Here is a 16999-nt window from a genome sequence, read left to right as displayed (position 1 = left end):
CCAAGATCAACCGCATCCTCTTTCCTTCAGCAGGCAACGGGCGACACGCAGGCTAACAAGCAGCGAGTAGCCCAGGAGCGCAAACAGCGTGCAAAATGAAGGGGGAGGGCGGGGGAGCCGTGTGGCCGAGGGCCAGGGGGCTGTGGGGTGATAGAAAGGGGGTCAAGAGCCCCTCCGGGAAATCAGAAGACGGTGGAAATGTGGAAGAAGGGTGGGTGGGTCAGGAGCCCCATTTCATGCTCCCTCTGCCGCCCCGGGATGGAGGGGGTGGGGGGTTACTTCTCTTTTGTCCTCCAACCCAAATGCAGATGTGATTGCCCCCCTGTGTCCCCCTGGTGCGAGCGCCCCCTGACCTGCCCCTCTCTCCCCCTTGCTCTCTCCCCTGCCCAGATGACCTCAGCCACCAAGGTCTACTACAGCCAGACCACCCAAACTGACAGCCACCCCCTGATCGGCCCGGCGCTGCGGAAAAGGCGGGTGATGACCAAAGACGGGCGGAGTAACGTGCGCATGGAGCACATCGCGGACAAGCGCTTCCTGTACCTGAAGGACCTCTGGACGACCTTCATCGACATGCAGTGGCGCTACAAGCTGGTCCTCTTCTCGGCCTCCTTTGCCGGCACCTGGTTCCTCTTCGGGGTCGTCTGGTACCTGGTGGCCCTCCTCCACGGGGACCTGCTGGAGTTCGACCCTCCCGCCAACCACACGCCCTGCGTCATGCAGGTCCACACGCTGACGGGGGCCTTCCTCTTCTCCCTGGAGTCCCAGACCACCATCGGCTACGGCTTCCGCTACATCAGCGAGGAATGCCCGCTTGCCATCGTCCTGCTCATCAGCCAGCTGGTCCTCACCACCATCACGGAGATCTTCATCACCGGCACCTTCCTGGCCAAGATCGCCCGGCCCAAAAAGAGGGCGGAGACCATCAAGTTCAGCCAGAACGCCGTGGTGGCTCAGCATGACGGCCGGACCTGCCTGATGATCCGGGTGGCCAACATGCGGAAGAGCCTCCTGATCGGCTGCCAGGTGACGGGGAAGCTGCTGCAGACCTACCTCACCAAGGAAGGGGAGAACGTCCGGCTGAACCAGGTGAACGTGGACTTCCAGGTGGACACGTCCTCCGACAGCCCCTTCCTCATCTTGCCCCTCACCTTCTACCACGTGGTGAACGAGCGCAGCCCCTTCCGGGACCTGACCCTGCACACGGGGGAAGGCGACTTCGAGCTGGTGGTCATCCTCAGCGGCACCGTCGAGTCCACCAGCGCCACCTGCCAGGTCCGCACCTCGTACCTGCCGGAGGAGATCCTGTGGGGCTACGAGTTCACCCCAGTCATCTCCCTCTCGGCCAGCGGGAAGTACGTGGCCGACTTCAGCATGTTTGAGCAAGTGATCAAGGTGGCCCCTCCCCGCTGCCTCCACGAAACACCCCGATACGGGGACCCCGAGAAGCTGAAGCTGGAGGAGTCCCTCAGGGAGAAGGCGGAGCGGGGGAGCTCCCCGCTGAGCGTGCGGATCAGCAACGTCTGAGTCTTCCTGGGGGGGACTGGTCTCTCGTAGCTTCTAGGCGTCCATCGCAGCCTCCCTCCCTCCCCAGCCAGGGTGCCCCCTACTCTCCTGCCAGCCTCTTCAGCTGCAGAGGGGGCAGAGCCCCCCCCCCACAAGAGAAGGCAGCCTTGCTTTTACTCCCCACAGAGGAGCCCCCAACAAAAGGGACTCTTCATCCCCCCCCCCGCGCTTCTATTTTGCCCCTTTTCGAAGGCCGAGTGGCTGGGCTGACAAGGGCAGCCGAATGCACCACCAGGGAGACAGGCCTGGGAGTGGCCGTGGCTGAGGGTCCCCCAAGTGAGGCTTCCGTGGACACAGCTCTGCTCCGGCCACGTCGGGTCATGGGATCCTGGCTCTGGGCCTCCAAAAGCTTGGGATCCCCAAGGCACAGGTGGCTGGAGCCTTGAGGAGGAACTGTGAGGGTCCTGGCCTCTGCACACACACACACACACACACACACACACGCACGCACACACACTCCACATGATCACAGCTACAGTTTTTGTGTTGTTACTGTAAACCATCAAAATGCTGCACTTTTTAAGGAGAATGAAGGCGAGGGGGCGGCCCAGGGGAAGTGGGGTCTCCGAAAGCAGCAGGAAGGAAAAATAAGAGCGGGAAGGGGGGGGCTGTCAGCTGGGGAACCCACTTCAGTCCCAGCTCCTTCAAAATCAGCTGGCGGTGCCTTTTCCTCGGGCTAACCCAGAGCTCCGTCCTTGTCACTTTCACCCAGCCAAACCCAACCTTAACCCTAACCCAACCCAAACGAGGCAGGGAATGTTTCACGGATTCTGGAGCTTCTTTGCAGAGTGCTGGACCAAGGGGGAAACTGCCAGCTGTGCCAGGGAAAATCCACTCGGGAGGGAAGGAGTCACTTTGGGCAGTTTGGGTGTTTGCAGTTGGATGCCCACTTCAGTCAGGGTCGCCCTGAAATTTTGGCCCCCAAGAAGAGCCCCCCTGCCTGCCTGCCTGCCTGCCTGGGCAGTTGAGCCCATTGGTGTCCCCCATGGGTCTTGGAGCCGGAGGAGCGAGGCGATGCGTGGAAACCTCTGGTCTGCAGCAGCCACTGACAGTGGGATCGATCGAGCTGGGGGGGGGCAGGTGGGCCAACCCGTCTGTCTCTGCCCCACAGTCAAACCGGCCTGGCCTGGGTGATTCCTGCCGGGAACAGGAGAGTCCAAGCTGGTGTTTTGCACATGAAGGAAGAGGGAGAGCACAGCCTCCTCTTGGGACATAAATGTCTATTATGGTATTTATATATATGTATATGTTTATTTATAGAAATGATCTATATGTTGGTACTCTTAAAGAAAGCAGAAGGCGAAGAAGAAAGGAGTGAAGAAGTGACGTTGCACTTTGTCAAAAACAAGTGAAAGAGAGCAGGCACAATGCTGTCAGCACCAAAAAGGAAGTTAATCAGAGTTTACTCTGCAGTCCTCGTCCCTTTCTCCCACTGCTTTAAAGTTTTAGCAGCTTCTGAGACTCCCCTCCCTCCCTCCCTCCTCCCTTTTTTCTTTTTCCCTTTTTAAAGTTTTCGCCCTGGGCGCATACTTAGCAGACAGCACTTCATGGGTAGGTTGAAATGTGCTTTGACCTGAGATCCTCATTCCTGACTTGCACATTAATTTAAGCTAGAAAATTAATTGCTAGCCCTCCCCCTCAATTTCACAGAATCCACCCATCTGTTTTCTTCTGAGTCCCATTGTACCCAGGGACAAATGCCAGGGGATTGCCAGACCTGAAGATTGGGAGAGATCAGCTGGATCAGTATTTGCCATTCAAATCCACTTGGATTGCAAGAGGGTTTGCCACTTGGGGATCAAAGTTTTGGGAGGCACGAAGAGGGAGAAGGAGGTTGAGTTCCTTCCTTCCTTCCTCCCCCCCTCCCTCACCCTCCCTCCCCCTCCCTCCCTCCCTCCCTTCCTTCCAAACCAAGGACATTTCAGAGTTAGGCATCCACCCAGCTTCCCATAAGAGGAAGGGGCCTTGTAGGCGGTTGGTCCTGCCTGATTTGCAGGCCTCAAATAAAGAAAGGACATTTTTATTTTTTGGAAACAAAGATGCTGCACAGAAGCAAAGACAGAATAGAGGAGGGGGTCCCAGTGTTGTTTCTTCCAGATATTTGGGGGTTCAGTCGGAAAACAAGAAGGGAACTTTCTAATTTAGGAACAAAAAATTGATGCAATACAAAACCCGGGATGGCGCAATACATCTCTCCATCAGGCATTTTGCGAAACATCGGGGGGGGGCATTATGGCTGAGTTTTTTCCCCCCCACAAAGGGGTCGCTCTGAGCCCCTCAGAAAGAGGAAGCAGCGTCCAGGGAGGCAGCCCAGGTGGCCTCCTGTTGTGTCTCAGGCCAGGCGTCCACAAACACACCCAGAGGGAGTTGCAAACTCTGCTGAGCGGTGGGGGAAGTAAAGGAACTAGGAGCAACTGGTCAGAGTCCAAGCTGGCCGTAACCGATGACCAGGGGCCCTTTGTCCAGCCCTTTTACGCCCCCCCAGACTCTCTTAGGTGTAGCTTGTGCGGCTGAATCAGCACAAGTCTCTGGAATTTGTTACACACAACACACACAGCCACACAGCAATAGGGACAGAGGTTTTGATGACTGAGTTCAAACTGCATGTTAATCTGATTTCCGTTTTCTAAAACGTTTATTTTGTGCCTATTAATTATGTACTGTACTTCATAGATGTGAAGGTTTTTATCCACTGAAGAAGACTTTTTGCACTAAAAGTCCAATTTTATTGGCGGGTGAAAGGGAGCTGGGTTTTTTTTTTCTGTTTAGAACAAAATCACTAAATAAAGACAAGTTTAAAAGTCAGGTGTTCAAATGTCTCCCAGACTTCGCTTTGATGGATGGGGCTGAACCTGTCATTGAATCGGTTTATCAGCAGTCTCAAGGCAGGGCAGGGGGCACAGACATTGCTGAAGGGGTGGGGGGGCTTCCCAGTATTACTGTCGGCTTCCTAATTCTATTCGACGTAAGTCCTCGGGTGCAAGACAACAGGTGGGCAGCGGGGCGGAAGCGAGAATGGCAGCGGGGCGGCTTTCCGGAGAAGAATCCCGCCACGTAGAGCTCCGCTTTTTCCCAGCAGGGAAGCTTCCCATAACGACTCGCACAACGGCGAAGAAACAGCAGATGTGGAGAAGCGGAGCGAAGGCGCCTCGGCTGCTCCCAGACCCAAAACGTCCCAGGAGCCCCTTCCCACCGCTCCGATCTCCGGCTGGCATCGGGGCTCCTTCCCCGCTCTCTTCGCCTCGCCCTCGGCCAAGAGGGCCAGGAAGGCTGCTGTCCGCCAGCAAGGCCGGCAAAGGCGGGAGGCGACCGGGGGCCCCAGCTAGAGACCCAGGCAAGGCGCTTCCGGAGAGGGGGCGCCCTTCGACTCCCCGCCAGCTGCCCCGCTTCGCTCGGGGCCCTCCAGAAGCGACGGAGAACGTGCTGCCCGCAGAGAGCGCAGTCCTGCCCTGCGCCCGAGTGGGCTGCAGCCTCCCCCCTTTGCCGTCTGGAGAAGCCTTCCTCGACCCCGGTCCGCCCGCCAGCCCAGCCCCAACCCCGCTGCAGCCGGGCCCGGCTCCAAGGAACGTAGCTGCGGAGCGTTGCTCTTCCCGCTTCAACTCGGAGGGAGGATAACGTGGCTCCCGCGGGGCTTCGGCCCCCAACGCGCTCGGCTTCCCTGGCCCGGCGGCCGCTCCTGGAGTCCTCTCCGCTGTCAGGAGACTTGCTTTGGGGGGGTCGCTCGGCCAGTGCCGGAGTCTCTGGGCTCAAGGACAGCGCCTCGCTGTCCCCGTCCTCCCGCGGCCTCGTTTAGGGCCAGTTTCCCCCAGTCAGCAACCCAGCATAGCAAAGAGTGGATCCCTAGCAAAGCAGCCTTAGCGCCGCGGCTCAAGATTCCGAAAAAGCGCCCAAAGGTGGGAGACGTTTCCCGGGGGCTTCCGTCAGCGATCGACAGGAAGGAAGGTTGGGCGCCCATTGCGCCACGGGAAGCTTCTCCTGGCTCGGAAAGGGCCTGGGCGAGTGTTTCCCCCCCCCCCCAAGATACCAACCAGAGGCGGAAACACTGCAGAGCCTGGCAACTGTTTTACCTACATGCTTCCTTAAAGAAGACACCTGGTCCTCCTCCTCCTCCTCCTCCTCCGTCCTGGAGAACCCTGGAGCCCCAGGGCACAGGTTGTGTTGACGTTGGCTCTGGTTGGGTTTCCAGGAGATCAGCTTGAAGCTGCACAAGCTGTCCCAACTGCCTACTTTTCCCAGAAGTTAAGCTTCACTTGGGGGGGGGGCACATCTTTCTTCTTGGTTCTGGGGAGATTCTGAGCCCTCCGGTTGGAACTTGGGAATTATCTGTTTGTAATATTTATATGCCAGAATTAAGCCCAGGCATTTCATTTATTTACTTCTTCTATTTCTACAGCCACCCAACTCTGGGCAGCTTACAATTCTAAGATTATAACACACTTAAAACAATGTTTAAAAAATTCCCAGCAGCTCCAGCAGCAGCGGCGATAGCGGAGCCCAGCCAGAGGGCCCCGTCCTTCCTGTGCCCCGGACGGAGGCTCCTTTCTGGCTGCTGCTGCTGCAGCCGCCTTTCTCAACAGGCCAAAGGCTTCCCCTTCATTTGTCAAGTGGGGGGGGGCTTCTCCCCCAGCTGAAGCTTCCTTCCCTTCTCCAGAAACTGGGCTGGGACATGTGACTTGCTCTCCAGACCACCCCCAGAAACAAGGGAGTTCCTTCTGAAGGGGAGGAGGGAAGAGGAGACGCCCGTTTCCTTGTGACTCACTTTGCACAATTGTCTCCGAAGGGCCCGACATGGACTCCCACTGTGTCCTCCTGGCCGTCCTCCTCCTCTTCTGCTCGGCAGGTGAGCCACAGGAAGGGCCCTGGGAGGCGGCCCTTCTGCTGGGGATGGCTGGGACAACCACAGTTGGAGCCGGGGTCCTTCCTCCAAGGGCACTTTTCCCATCCTCAAGGTGCTCTTCGAAGGCTTGAATCCGCTTTGCTTTTTGCTCAGCAAGGCAGTTTTAAAAGTGGAGGGATGCAACCTGGGGCTCTTCTGAGAAGCGGTTGTTTGTGGCTGTGTACCCTTCGTCCTTTTAATCCTCTCCCCCCCTCCTTCGGCTTCTTCACCTGGACACGGACGATGCCCCTCTGGGTGGGTCTTTGGCCGGCAGGAGAGCCCAATGTCCCTCGGCACCAGGGGCCAAAGAGGTGGAGGGCCACACTGGCAGCCTCCACCAAAGTCCAGGGAAATGAGAGGGGAGCAAGGCGTGGCAGTTGGTGGTGCTGAGCAGCAGAGGGCGCTGTTCCCTGGCCAGTAGCAGGAGAACAGAGAGGGTAATGCAGTACTTGGGAGGGGGGCACTGAGCACAGCTGGGGAGGGGGAAAGCAGGCATAGACCTGAAGGAAGTGGCCTAAGGAGTTGGGAGAGAAGGAACAGGCTGGTGCTTTACAGCTGTTGGGGCAATATTTATTTCTGCAAATTGCCCCCCCCTCCTCAAAGGGCGTCAGGGGGTCTCCTGCTTGGCTGGCCCTCCTGCTCCCCCCTGTCCCCGCTGGGTCTTCAAGGAGGCTTTCCTGGTTGTGGGGGGCGGGAGGGGGGGCGGTGTCAGAATTTGCCCCTCCCTTGTGTCCCAGGAGCATCTGACTCCCCCTGGAAGGCGGTTCGTGTGGGAGATGCCGTCACGTTCCCCGTGGTGCCTCCGAAGGGCCAGAGACTGACCAACATCCTCCTGAGGGACTCCTCCCGGCAACAGGCGGTGGCCATCTGGATGGACTCCAAGGAGATCACCGTGGTAGACATCAAGTACGCCGGCCGGGTGACCTTCCAGATGGACGAGATGGCCTTCAGAATTGCCAACCTCAGCCTGGACGATGGGGGCAAATACGAAACCTCCACCGGCTTCACCTCCTCCTCCCCAGTGTTGCTTGGCAGCTTCCTGGTGGCCGTATTCAGTAAGGAATCTCCCTGCGTGGCAGATAAGTGGCAGCTGAACTGCGTAGAGGCTGCCCAGAGGAGCAGGAGGGAGAGGAGGGTGGAGCGTTTTTCTAGGGAAGTAGGAGAAGGTGGGACTCCCAGCTGTGATCTCCAAGGAATCAAGTCCCTTTGAGTCCCACATTTCCTTCCTTGCATCCAGCTCATTTCTTGACTGTGAACGCATGAAACATGAGGCTGGGAGGGAGTGGGGGGGGGTGGTGGGGTGTCACCCTACTTTTAGCTGAGCCGAGCTTTAGGGGATGTTCTTAAGGAGAAGCCTCGGTGGGTTTCCTGGCATCCTGAAAGGCTTCGCCGGGTGACGATCCTCACCCCGGTTAGTGCTTTGGGCAGCACTTTGCCTGCTCCGTTGTGTTCCTCTGCGGAACTTTCAGTTCCTCAGTCACTTCTTGTGAGTTTGTGCAAGGGAGGCAGAAGTTGGCGTGACCTCATGGCGGCCAATCTGGGCCAAAAGCCGATTCATTTTGCGGCTCAGCTAGAAAACGATTCTGCGTTCGAGGGGAGGATGGTCCTGCTTCTCTTTGAACTTCGAAGTTCAGGGGGTTTGGCTGGATGGCCTCAAGAGCCCCTTCCTGCTTCGGGGTCCTAGGTCTCCTCTCCGGCTGCTGCTCCCTCTGAATTGCCCCCCTCCTGTCTCTCCTGCCAGACGTCACCCAAAGGATCTCCCCCTTGAAGAACGATTCCTGCCTCATCTACCTGGACTGCGAGGCAGGGATGGGACCTGGCCACAGAGTGACCTACGCCTGGAAGGACACGAAGGCCGGCACCACCCTCAGCCGGGAAGCCAGGCTCACACAGCTTGTGCACACTGACCAGCAAAGGGACTACGCCTGCGTGGCCCAGAGCTCCGCCGGCCAGAGCACCCTCAGCTTCGTCCTCCAGCATCCCTGCGTGCCTAGCGCTGCAAGTCCAGGTGAGAGGCAGGACCTGCCCAAGACGCCACCCCCTCCCCCCCTCCCGCGGCTGGCAAAGGCTTCTCTGCACAGCCCCCGGGGCCTGTTTGAACCCAGCCAGAGGGAGACTCGCAGCACCAATATTTGCCCACAGAGCAGGTGCCCCTCCTTGGCACTAGCAGTTTGGCACAGAGGCCAGCAGCTGGCATTGCTGCCCCCTGCAGGTTCCCTTCCTTGGCCACTAGGAATGCCTGCCCGCTTGAGGCCGGGATAAACAGTCAGCCCTCCTTCCTTGTTTTGTGGAGGAACCCAAATCTTGCCACCTGCGTGCGCCACTGAATGGGGCCCTCAGCAGAGTCTTGGCACTTCTGCGGGTCCTTATTTTGGGGGCAGGATCGAAATAGGTGGGGGGGTTGCAAGGTGGTCCCCGGCTCCGCAAGGGAGTAACGGAGATCCCAAGGAAGCTCAGCGGCCCCTCAGGAGGAGCTCACGCGATCCAAAGAAACCCTGGAAAGACTATTACAAATAATTCAGCCGTCCCAATTACCATATTTGAGATCTAAGCAGATTTGTCAGCTGTGTTAGAATAGCTGCACTTCTGAAGTTTGCAGAAGCAAATGTTCCCTCTACGTTGTTTTCGGTCTCCTCTGCATTATTCATTGGCTTCATTACTGGGTATTCAGCAATTCTTTTTGAAGTTCTTTAAGTCATTATTTGGCGAACCCTGCCACGCTGGGATGCCGGTGAATGGGGGAGGGGGGGACTGTTTACACGGGGGGTGCGGTGGGGGTGGGGGGGGAGCCGGTCTGGATCAAGTGGGGCCTCCGGAAACTTTGGAATCTAAAATGCAAAACGGGTGGCCGGGGGGGGGGAATGCAAAGCCCCCGCAAGCAGAAAACAGGATCCAAAGCTTCCCTTCCGGATAGGTTGCACGGCAGTTCCCATCAGCCCCACTGGGAGAGGACGATGGGCAAGGCCAGGGAAGGGGGCCTCCTGATTCCAGGCTGCCCTGCCCTATGGCTGCCCCAAGACCAATGACGACCGGCTAACGTAGCTAAGAGGTTCTGTGGGCTGAAATGCTCTGCTACCAATCGGCCACGGGGGGGGGGGGGAGTGGGGGCTTCCCTGCCACCCGTCTGATGGAGATGCCCGTCTCTGCCTTGCCAGTCCTGGAGGAGGGAGAGTTAGGGTGTTTTTTTCAGATTAGTGCAAATAACCAGGGATTTGAGTGGATCTCGGCCCTTTGGGCACCAGCCTATGGACTTGGTTGTCCAATGGAGTGGCAGGATCCAGCCCCTCCCCCTTCTCTCGGGAAGCCCCCACTTCTGGCCCCCCTCCTTCCGTGGCTCAGATCAGCCTCCTGTGGCTTTGGCCGTGGCCTCCGTTCGGATGGGCTGCTCAGGTGTTAATGACCCCCTTCCCTTTCCCACCTTAGGACCCTGGGCGCTGGGCTCTCTCCTGGTGATGGCCGCTTTGCTGCTGCTGCTGCTGTGACCCCAGAAGACCCCGCTTCCCCCGCCCCCCAAGACACTTCAATGGGGCAGCCGAAGGGCCCGATGGAAGCTTCTCAGCCCTTCCAAGCAATCCCTCCGAAGGAAAACCAGGACTCTGATCGTGGCTTCGTGCATCCCAGGGAACCAGCATCTCTTCCAAGCGGGTTTAATGAGCTTCAGCCCCCTTCATTTATTCCATGGGTCTCGACACCCCAAGGCAAGGCATCTCCCCCCCCCCCAGCCTCTCTTGGGCTCCAACGTGCTGGCACAGGGGGTCCCTGTAGTGCCGGTTCTTAAGGCCGGAGGAGCAACCTGTCCAGCAGGGGGCGCTCAGGGGCTGTCGTGATTGAAAAGCTTCTCCCCGTTTCCCAGATGAGCGTTTGTGTTGAAGTGCTCCAGGAGGGGCACTTTGCCTGCTATTACCCATTAAAAGGCACAGCGAACCCTTCCTGTCTGGGTCCTCTGGGGAGCGGGGGGGGGGGGTTTCTGTGGAAGGGGAGGAACGGAAGAAGAGAGTCGGTCCTGGTGGGGGAGGCAGGAGGGACACGCACACATCCTTCAGCTCGCCTGGCTACCTCCCGAAGGGCAGCCCTCGATGGCTTCTCCAGCTCTGCCCCACTGGGGACTGCTAGATGGAGCAGATCCTGGCTCACGGTTGGCTTAGCAGAAGCTGAACCCAGGACTCCGAGAAGCCAGGCTCATACCTGGAGCTAAGCTCCTCAGGTGTTGCCTTGATTTCTTTTCCAAGCCTCCATTGGCTGGCCTCAGGCTACTCAGGGAGCCGATTGGCCAGCTCTGGCCTTAGGCCCCCCCCCACTGATAGAGGAGGGGGAGGAGGAGGGGGAAGCTTGGGAACAAAGATGTGGGAGCATTTCGTCCAAACGCTGCCACAGCTGGAGCCCCTCTGCTGCTTGGCTCCGGGGTCTCCCCTGGATGAGCGGGCATGCCGGGCAGGGGTCTCCCTTGGGCTCCCCCAGCAGGCACGCAGGTCCCTCTCCCGAGGGGTGGGCTAAGGGCAACTTCTCAGGAGAAGCCCACTCAAAGGGCAGAAGGCCTTTGTCTTCCCTGCAGGGCCAAAAGGCCTCTGGGTGTTTGCCACTGATGCCTGGAGCTGCAGCCGGTGGGCGTCTTGCAGGGATGCCCTGCCTTCAGCCAGCCTGTGAGGTGCGGCTGCTCCCTTTGGTTCCTCAAGGTCACCATTTCTGGGGGGCAGCCGACTGAAATATGGCAAAGATTGACGTCTGGCTACAGGATCAGCCGAGCCTTTTGGCCCCTTCAGGGGCTGAAAGCAAGGGACCACTAGGTCACCCCCTTCCGCCCCAGGGCTGCTTTCCACGCAGGACCCCCCCCTCCCTGGCTGGGCCGGGCTTGTGTTCTCTGTAAGACCGTGGTGCCCAGGAGATGCCATGCAAGACCCAGAGGAGGTGCCAATGCCAGGCTTTTCAATCCAGAGGGCGAGAGCGTTGGGATCAGCAAGGAGCCCAGTGAGAGGCAGTTGTCGCCCCTCGTATTTATGGTCCTGAATCAGAGGGGAAGCTGTAACTCAAGATATCATAAAGCTTCCCTTAGTTTATAATAATTGAATTATTTACTGGCGACCCTGCTAAATGCTGAGTGGTATAAATTATTGAGCGACAGATCTGCCACGAAGTTCCCATCAATAAATCATCCTGTGCCGTCTTAATGTTCTCACTAAATAACTCACTCGGGCTTTTGCCTAAACGCCCCCTTGGGAATATTACTCACACGGCTGGCTGGTGAATCGGACCAGGCTTCCAGCGCTCCCCTTTGGGCACTCGCCTCTCCTTGGGGGTCCTTCGCTCCCCCACCCCCAGTGCTTGGGAAGAGATGGTGAAAAAGCCTGCTCAAGAGCTGTTGCAAGGAGCAAGATGGGGCAGAGCCCCCCCCCCCCAGTGCCCTCTCTCTGTCTGGGCTTTGCTCCCCTCCATGGTCACAAAAACCCCTTGGCCAAATTGTGCCAGGAGGCCAATTCCAGAAGAAGTGGAGTGCCCAGGAGCTTTCGCCACAGGATGCAGATGGGGCGAGTCCTCCAAGCAGAGACCTAAGGAGTGTGTGTGTGGGGGGGGGACTGAACATGGCTGTTGCTGTGGGGCAGCAGCCCTCCGAGAGGCTGGCAATGAGCCGGGAGCGCATGGCTGCTTTGAAATGGGTTCCTGCAGGCCGCGGGGAGACATGAGGAGTCTCGTTATGATGGTCATGGAAGAGGCAGGAGACTGAGGATTGCTGGGCTGGCATTTCCCCTCTGGGCCATAAACGGGTCTCACTCTGTTTAGAATCTAGGGGTTCCCAACATGGGGCCTAGGGGGGCAGTTTGATTTTTGATGGGGGCCACTTGAACCTTGCTTAAACCAAGTAAGTGGCCTTGTAGGCTTCCTCCGCATGAGGAATCTCAGATTGAGCCTCAGTTTCCCTTTTGGTATCTCAGCTCTTCAAGCATGCCGGCCGACCCTAATTGTTCTGGGGTGCAGGAGCCACGGTCCCAGGATCCGCCCCCGCGAGGGAGAGCGGTCTCCTTGAGGGCTTGTGGCCACCGGAGGGCGCCAGGGAGCTTCCGAAAAGCGCTTCCCAAACTTCGCAGGGAGCGAAAGGAGGAGGAAGGAGTTTTTGCTCGGATGCCGGACGGCGCGTCCAACGGGGACGGATCTGTGCGGGGGGGGGGGAGTTACGCTCCTCCTTGTGACTTCCCAACCTCCCGCTCAATGCGGAGGGCGGGGCGGGGGCTGTGTTGCCACGGAGGCCCCTGAATTGCCTGGGCCGAAGCAAGCTTGAAAGGCCGGGCGATTCCGGCGCCGACCGAGGGGGAGCCCTTTGGAGCCCCGGGCGGGGACGCGGCCGGCTCTGGCCTCGAAGGCCAGGAGGAAGGAGCGCCGTCCAGGGCCCGCAGCCCATCTCCTCCTGGGGAGGCGCTGTGTACCGTCGGAGCCTTCTAGGCAGCCGCCAAGCTTGCTGCCCACTCCGTTAGCTTAGCGAGCCCACCACCCTTCCCAGCCCCGGACGGAGCCCGCTTCTCCGGTTAGGGCCGAAACCTGTCCGGGTCTCCTAGCTGGAAGCCCGCAGCGGTAGTTCGTCTGCATGGATCCCTTCAAACGACATTCTAAGCACGTCGGACGGGAGGCTGAGCTCGGGCCGGTCTACTCTGCAGGGCTGCTGGAAGCGCCCCGAGTTGACCCAGGTCCGACCTCCGGGTGTTGGGGCTTCCCAGTCCCATCAGGCCATACGGCAGCTTCCAGCCGGCCGAAACGGTGGGTCGCAGAACAGCCACGCGAGGCCAGGGTAATCGGTGCCGAGGGAGAGGCACTCTGCGCATGTTCAGAAACACCCTGCTCTCCTGCAGGTGCGAGGTGCGGGAGGGATGTCAGCGGGCGCAGGATGGGGGAGCCGAAGCCAGCGCCGGCGGAGAATCTCCCGGGCAGCTACGGCTTTTGCCTCTGTGCAGCCCCGCGGGAGGTAAGGGGCGGTCGGGCCGGGGGGACCTTGCCCGGGAAGGGGCGCACCTCCTCCAGGACCAGCCCGGCAAAGCCGGGAACTTTCTCTGGCTCTCCCGCTTTGCTTGGGCTCCTGTGGTGGTGTGGACCTACCCAACAAGGGTGTTGTAGAGACGGACGGTTGCCTGCAATATGCCCCCCCCGGATCCTCGCAAGGGGAGACCCTTTGCCCGCGACGGGGAAGGGTGGCGCCTCTCGCCAGGCTGGGGAAGGCCGGGGTCTCGGGATCGCGTCTGCCTGCCCGCCGGGGGCTGCGCTGAAAACGGCGGGAGAGCGTCCCCCCCCTCGGCTGTCCCCGCCCTGCGCGCTCGCCAGTTCTGAGCCGAGCATCGGGCAGCCCGGACTCCCATCCCCGTCGCTCAGGGCGCGCGGGCAGCGGGGCTGGCGGCGCAGCGGCATCCCCCCGTCTGCGGACCTCCCTGCGCCCGGCTGGGCCAATCCGGCGCGCGCTCGCTCCCCGGCGACGGTCCCTTCCTCGCCCCCTCCCCTCCCCCGCCCGCCCGCCTCCTCCCCCTCCCCCCCCCCGCGGTCCCTCTTCTTCCGCCTCCTTTCTCCTCCTCCTCCTCCTCCTCCTCCCCTCGCTGGAAGGAGCGGCGGCGAAGACGGCGCTGGGCGCGCGGGGCAGCAGGAGGCCCCGAGCGGGCGGGCGGGCGAGCGACGAAGCCAGCCCCGCCGCGCCGGGAGCGATGCTGCCGTTGCTGGCCGTCTTGTGCGTCTTCTGGGGAGTCGAGGACGGCTTCGCGGAAGGTAAGCGGCGCCTCGACGGCCGCCTGGAGCCTCCGACGACGGCCCCGCCGAGAGAGGGCGCCCGGCTCGGAGCGCGGCGCTGGCGGGGCCGGAGCAGCGTCTTTGGGGCGGGAGAGGCGGCGTCCCAGCGCCCGCCCCGGGCCTCCGCTTCGCCTCTCGGGCCGGGCAGGGGTGGCTCGCTCGCCGGCCGAGGCTTGGCGGCGCGGGACAGAGCGGCGGCCACCTCAGCCGTGGGGAGCCAGAGCCCGCTACGGAGTTGGGCCGGCCCGGGCTGCGCTGTGCGAGAGTAGAGCCGCAGCCACCGCCAGGCTGCCTTTGGAGTAGCGGCGTCGGTGCGGGTCGGATCCCCGGGTTGCAGCCCCTCTGCCGAGTCGGGAGTCGGGCGGGATTGCCTGGCCGCCTTAGCCTCTCCGCGGAGAGGGGGGCTCAAAAGTTCTTCGCACTTGGACCGCCGGCGCATCGGCCACGGGCGGCGGGGAGGGCAGGAGCGGCGCCGCGTTGGGAGCCGGTCTGGGAGCGAAGGAAGGGGCGGCTTCTCGCCAGAAGCCAGAGCGAACGGAGATGGAAAAGCGGCGCGCTGCCCGCTCTCTCCTCCCTCGGGCGGCCTCGCCTCGCTTCCTCCCGACGTCCCGCGTGGAGTTGAAATGAAGGGGGGGGGTGCAGGGGCGGGGGGGCGTCTCCGCCTCCGGACCAACCAGCGGAGGCGTCCGGGAAGGGTCCCCGGGGCAGGCGGGCTCGGGGGTCTCCTGCCAAGGGTGTCCGTGCTTGGCGGCCGGATCGGGGCGCGTGCTGGTGGGGCGCTGGGCGGGTGGCGAGCGTATTGGGGAGGGGGAGCCCGGGGGCGCCTCTCCCTGCAGGCGGGGCCGGGCCCCGCGATACTACTGTAGGCAGAGCCCCCAAGAGGGGCCGGGGGGGGGGTCCCTGCCGAGGGGGCGTCGTCGAGAAAGGGGGCAGATTCTTCCCGGCCCCTCCAGGCCCTGGCATCCTTCTTTTGCATATGGCGCCCACCCCGGGGCGGGCATGGAGGGGGGAGCCCGGTCTCCGGCGTTTGGGGGGGGCGGGGCTGCCGGAGAGGGCGGGGGCCAGGCAGAATCCGAGCGAGGTGGCTGTGCTGGGGAGGGCTGGGGGGGGTGGAGCCTGACGTAATTTTCCCTTTCCCGTCTCCTGTGCCATAAACAGCTAGCGTTACTAATAGTTATAAAATGTTGTGTGTGTGTGTGTGTAACTGGCTTGCTTCTCAGTCACAACTGGGCTTGTCCACGAGGGGATGGGGGCAGCTTCCAAGGGTCTACCAGTGCCCCCTCCGGTGCAACTTTCAGCATTTGTGAGATCTTGCACTGAAATGTAGGTAGCAGAGAAAAAGAGTCTTCCTTGAATGATTTCATGGAGTTCTGTTTTTCTAAAAGCCATGAGGACTAGAGACTTGTACAAAGGGTTTCCATGAACATCCCGATTTCTGGGGAAGAAAAGGCTTGAGAGCATTTGGAGGGGGGTTAGAGCAAAGGCCCAGCCAGGTGCCCCCAGAGTGGAAAAGATTTTTCTGGGGCCCCTCCCCGCCATGGATGGAGCAAGGAGCCAAGGCCAGATTCCCTGCCTAAACCTGGCCCTGAGAGCAAGGTTGCTCCCTGTTCTGTGGATCTCCCACATTCGGAGGCACTCTACCAGAGAGATAGCAGCCGAGGGCACCTGGGTGTTTTCCAAGCTTGTCTGTGCGCTTGTATATCACGTATATCTTCCCAAATTGTGTATCTCTTTTAAGGAAAAACCCCCATTCACCCTCCTGGAGAGGGAGGGGGGAGGGGGGCATGGAGGGAAGGGATTAAACTTTTGATGTGGGTGACAGAAGCTGACCTGCCCTCTTGGCCCCTCTGAGGGGGGGGGAGGCAGGATCTGGAGAGGGAGAGTGCAGCTGGGGCAGCAGCCCCTCCCCCCAGGGCCCCATTCCATCAGTCCAGGCGGGAGGGAGGAGGGGGCACCCACACAGGGGGATTCGGAGGGAAGAGACCTTTTGAAGGGGGAGGGGACCCTGGAGGGCAGCATTCCTGGGGGGAGGGGCAGGCTGTCCTTGGAGATGCAAAGGGATGTGGGGCTTCATGGGACAAGGCCTCCCCAGTCTACTGAGGGGCTCATGGGAAAGACCCTCCCCCCACCGATGGACTTTCTTTTGGCATTCCGGCATTCCAGACCTGCAGATGTTAGCCTGGGTGGGTGCTCTGGCTGAGGACAATGGAGGTTGTAGTCAGGATGTCTGCGAAGGCTCAGGCTGGGGAAGGGAGGGAGGGAAGAGGAGCTGGACTCCTTGCGCTCCCCCTCCCCTACTCAAAGGACACGCAGGCACTTTATTAGAAAGGGGGGGGCATGCCGACATCCCCTCCTCGGAATGGGGGGGGGGCGTGCTGTGCTGTGCTGCCGCTGGCCGAGCTCCATCGCTCCTCATTTTTCACAAAATAATTTTCTGTATTTTATCTAAATGAAAGTCATTTGTCTTCCCCTCCGCCCTCTTTCAATCATCCGGCAGGGGTCTTTCCATGATGGCATGTCACAAATTGAAATATTCATTCATTCTGCAATCCATTCTGCGAGTGGATTATTTTTCATCTGCTTTTCAAGAGGAAGAAGGGGAGAATCGAAAAGGGAAAAGATTAAGGCTCATTATCAGGGGAGAGAAGGGGCCTCTCCGGCTGGGATTCATGGGACTTGTCTGGCCCAGCATGGCACTTCCAGGTTCAGGGTCCCTCAGTCTCTCTGCCCCCCTGGCCTTGCTCTGAGGTTCCCCCTCTGATTTCCCCTGGGGGGGGGGAGGCAGGGTGTGTGTAAGGGGGG

The 16999-nt window shown here is 60.3% G+C and overlaps 3 protein-coding genes across 3 annotated transcripts in view; all 3 read left to right on the top strand.

Moving 5' to 3' along the window:
* Nucleotides 1–212: 212 nt before the first annotated feature.
* On the top strand, nucleotides 213–2084 carry KCNJ10 (potassium inwardly rectifying channel subfamily J member 10). Its single transcript, XM_032233881.1, has one exon. It carries the CDS (start codon nucleotides 259–261, stop codon nucleotides 1525–1527), a length of 1269 nt encoding a protein of 422 aa, XP_032089772.1. The 5' UTR covers nucleotides 213–258; the 3' UTR covers nucleotides 1528–2084.
* Nucleotides 2085–6301: 4217 nt separating this feature from the next.
* LOC116519837 (SLAM family member 5-like) lies at nucleotides 6302–10368 on the top strand. Its single transcript, XM_032233898.1, has 4 exons — nucleotides 6302–6406; nucleotides 7180–7497; nucleotides 8184–8450; nucleotides 9866–10368. The coding sequence occupies exons 1-4, from the start codon at nucleotides 6355–6357 to the stop codon at nucleotides 9922–9924; spliced, it is 696 nt and encodes a 231-aa protein (XP_032089789.1). The 5' UTR covers nucleotides 6302–6354; the 3' UTR covers nucleotides 9925–10368.
* A 3661-nt stretch (nucleotides 10369–14029) lies between these two features.
* The window catches only part of KIRREL1 (kirre like nephrin family adhesion molecule 1), a 28689-nt gene continuing 25719 nt past the window's right edge, over nucleotides 14030–16999 (top strand). The window contains exon 1 of the mRNA XM_032233859.1: nucleotides 14030–14176. Within this exon, the coding sequence (XP_032089750.1) occupies nucleotides 14116–14176 (61 nt within the window). The 5' untranslated portion in view covers nucleotides 14030–14115. The remainder of the gene's footprint in view (nucleotides 14177–16999) is intronic.

Source organism: Thamnophis elegans, chromosome 17 (genome assembly GCF_009769535.1).
Source record: "Thamnophis elegans isolate rThaEle1 chromosome 17, rThaEle1.pri, whole genome shotgun sequence".
Taxonomy (NCBI): Eukaryota; Metazoa; Chordata; class Lepidosauria; order Squamata; family Colubridae; genus Thamnophis; species Thamnophis elegans.
This window is presented reverse-complemented; position numbering and strand designations above follow the sequence as displayed.

What these genes read in the sequence shown, in the direction of transcription:
- KCNJ10 (XM_032233881.1), top strand. Translation starts at nt 259, where the DNA reads ATGGAGGGGGTGGGGGGTTACTTCTCTTTTGTCCTCCAACCCAAATGC.
- LOC116519837 (XM_032233898.1), top strand. Translation starts at nt 6,355, where the DNA reads ATGGACTCCCACTGTGTCCTCCTGGCCGTCCTCCTCCTCTTCTGCTCG. An exon ending in CCTCCTCTTCTGCTCGGCAG is followed by an intron (nt 6,407 to 7,179) that starts GTGAGCCACAGG and finishes CTTGTGTCCCAG; the next exon opens with GAGCATCTGACTCCCCCTGG. An exon ending in CTTCCTGGTGGCCGTATTCA is followed by an intron (nt 7,498 to 8,183) that starts GTAAGGAATCTC and finishes CTCTCCTGCCAG; the next exon opens with ACGTCACCCAAAGGATCTCC.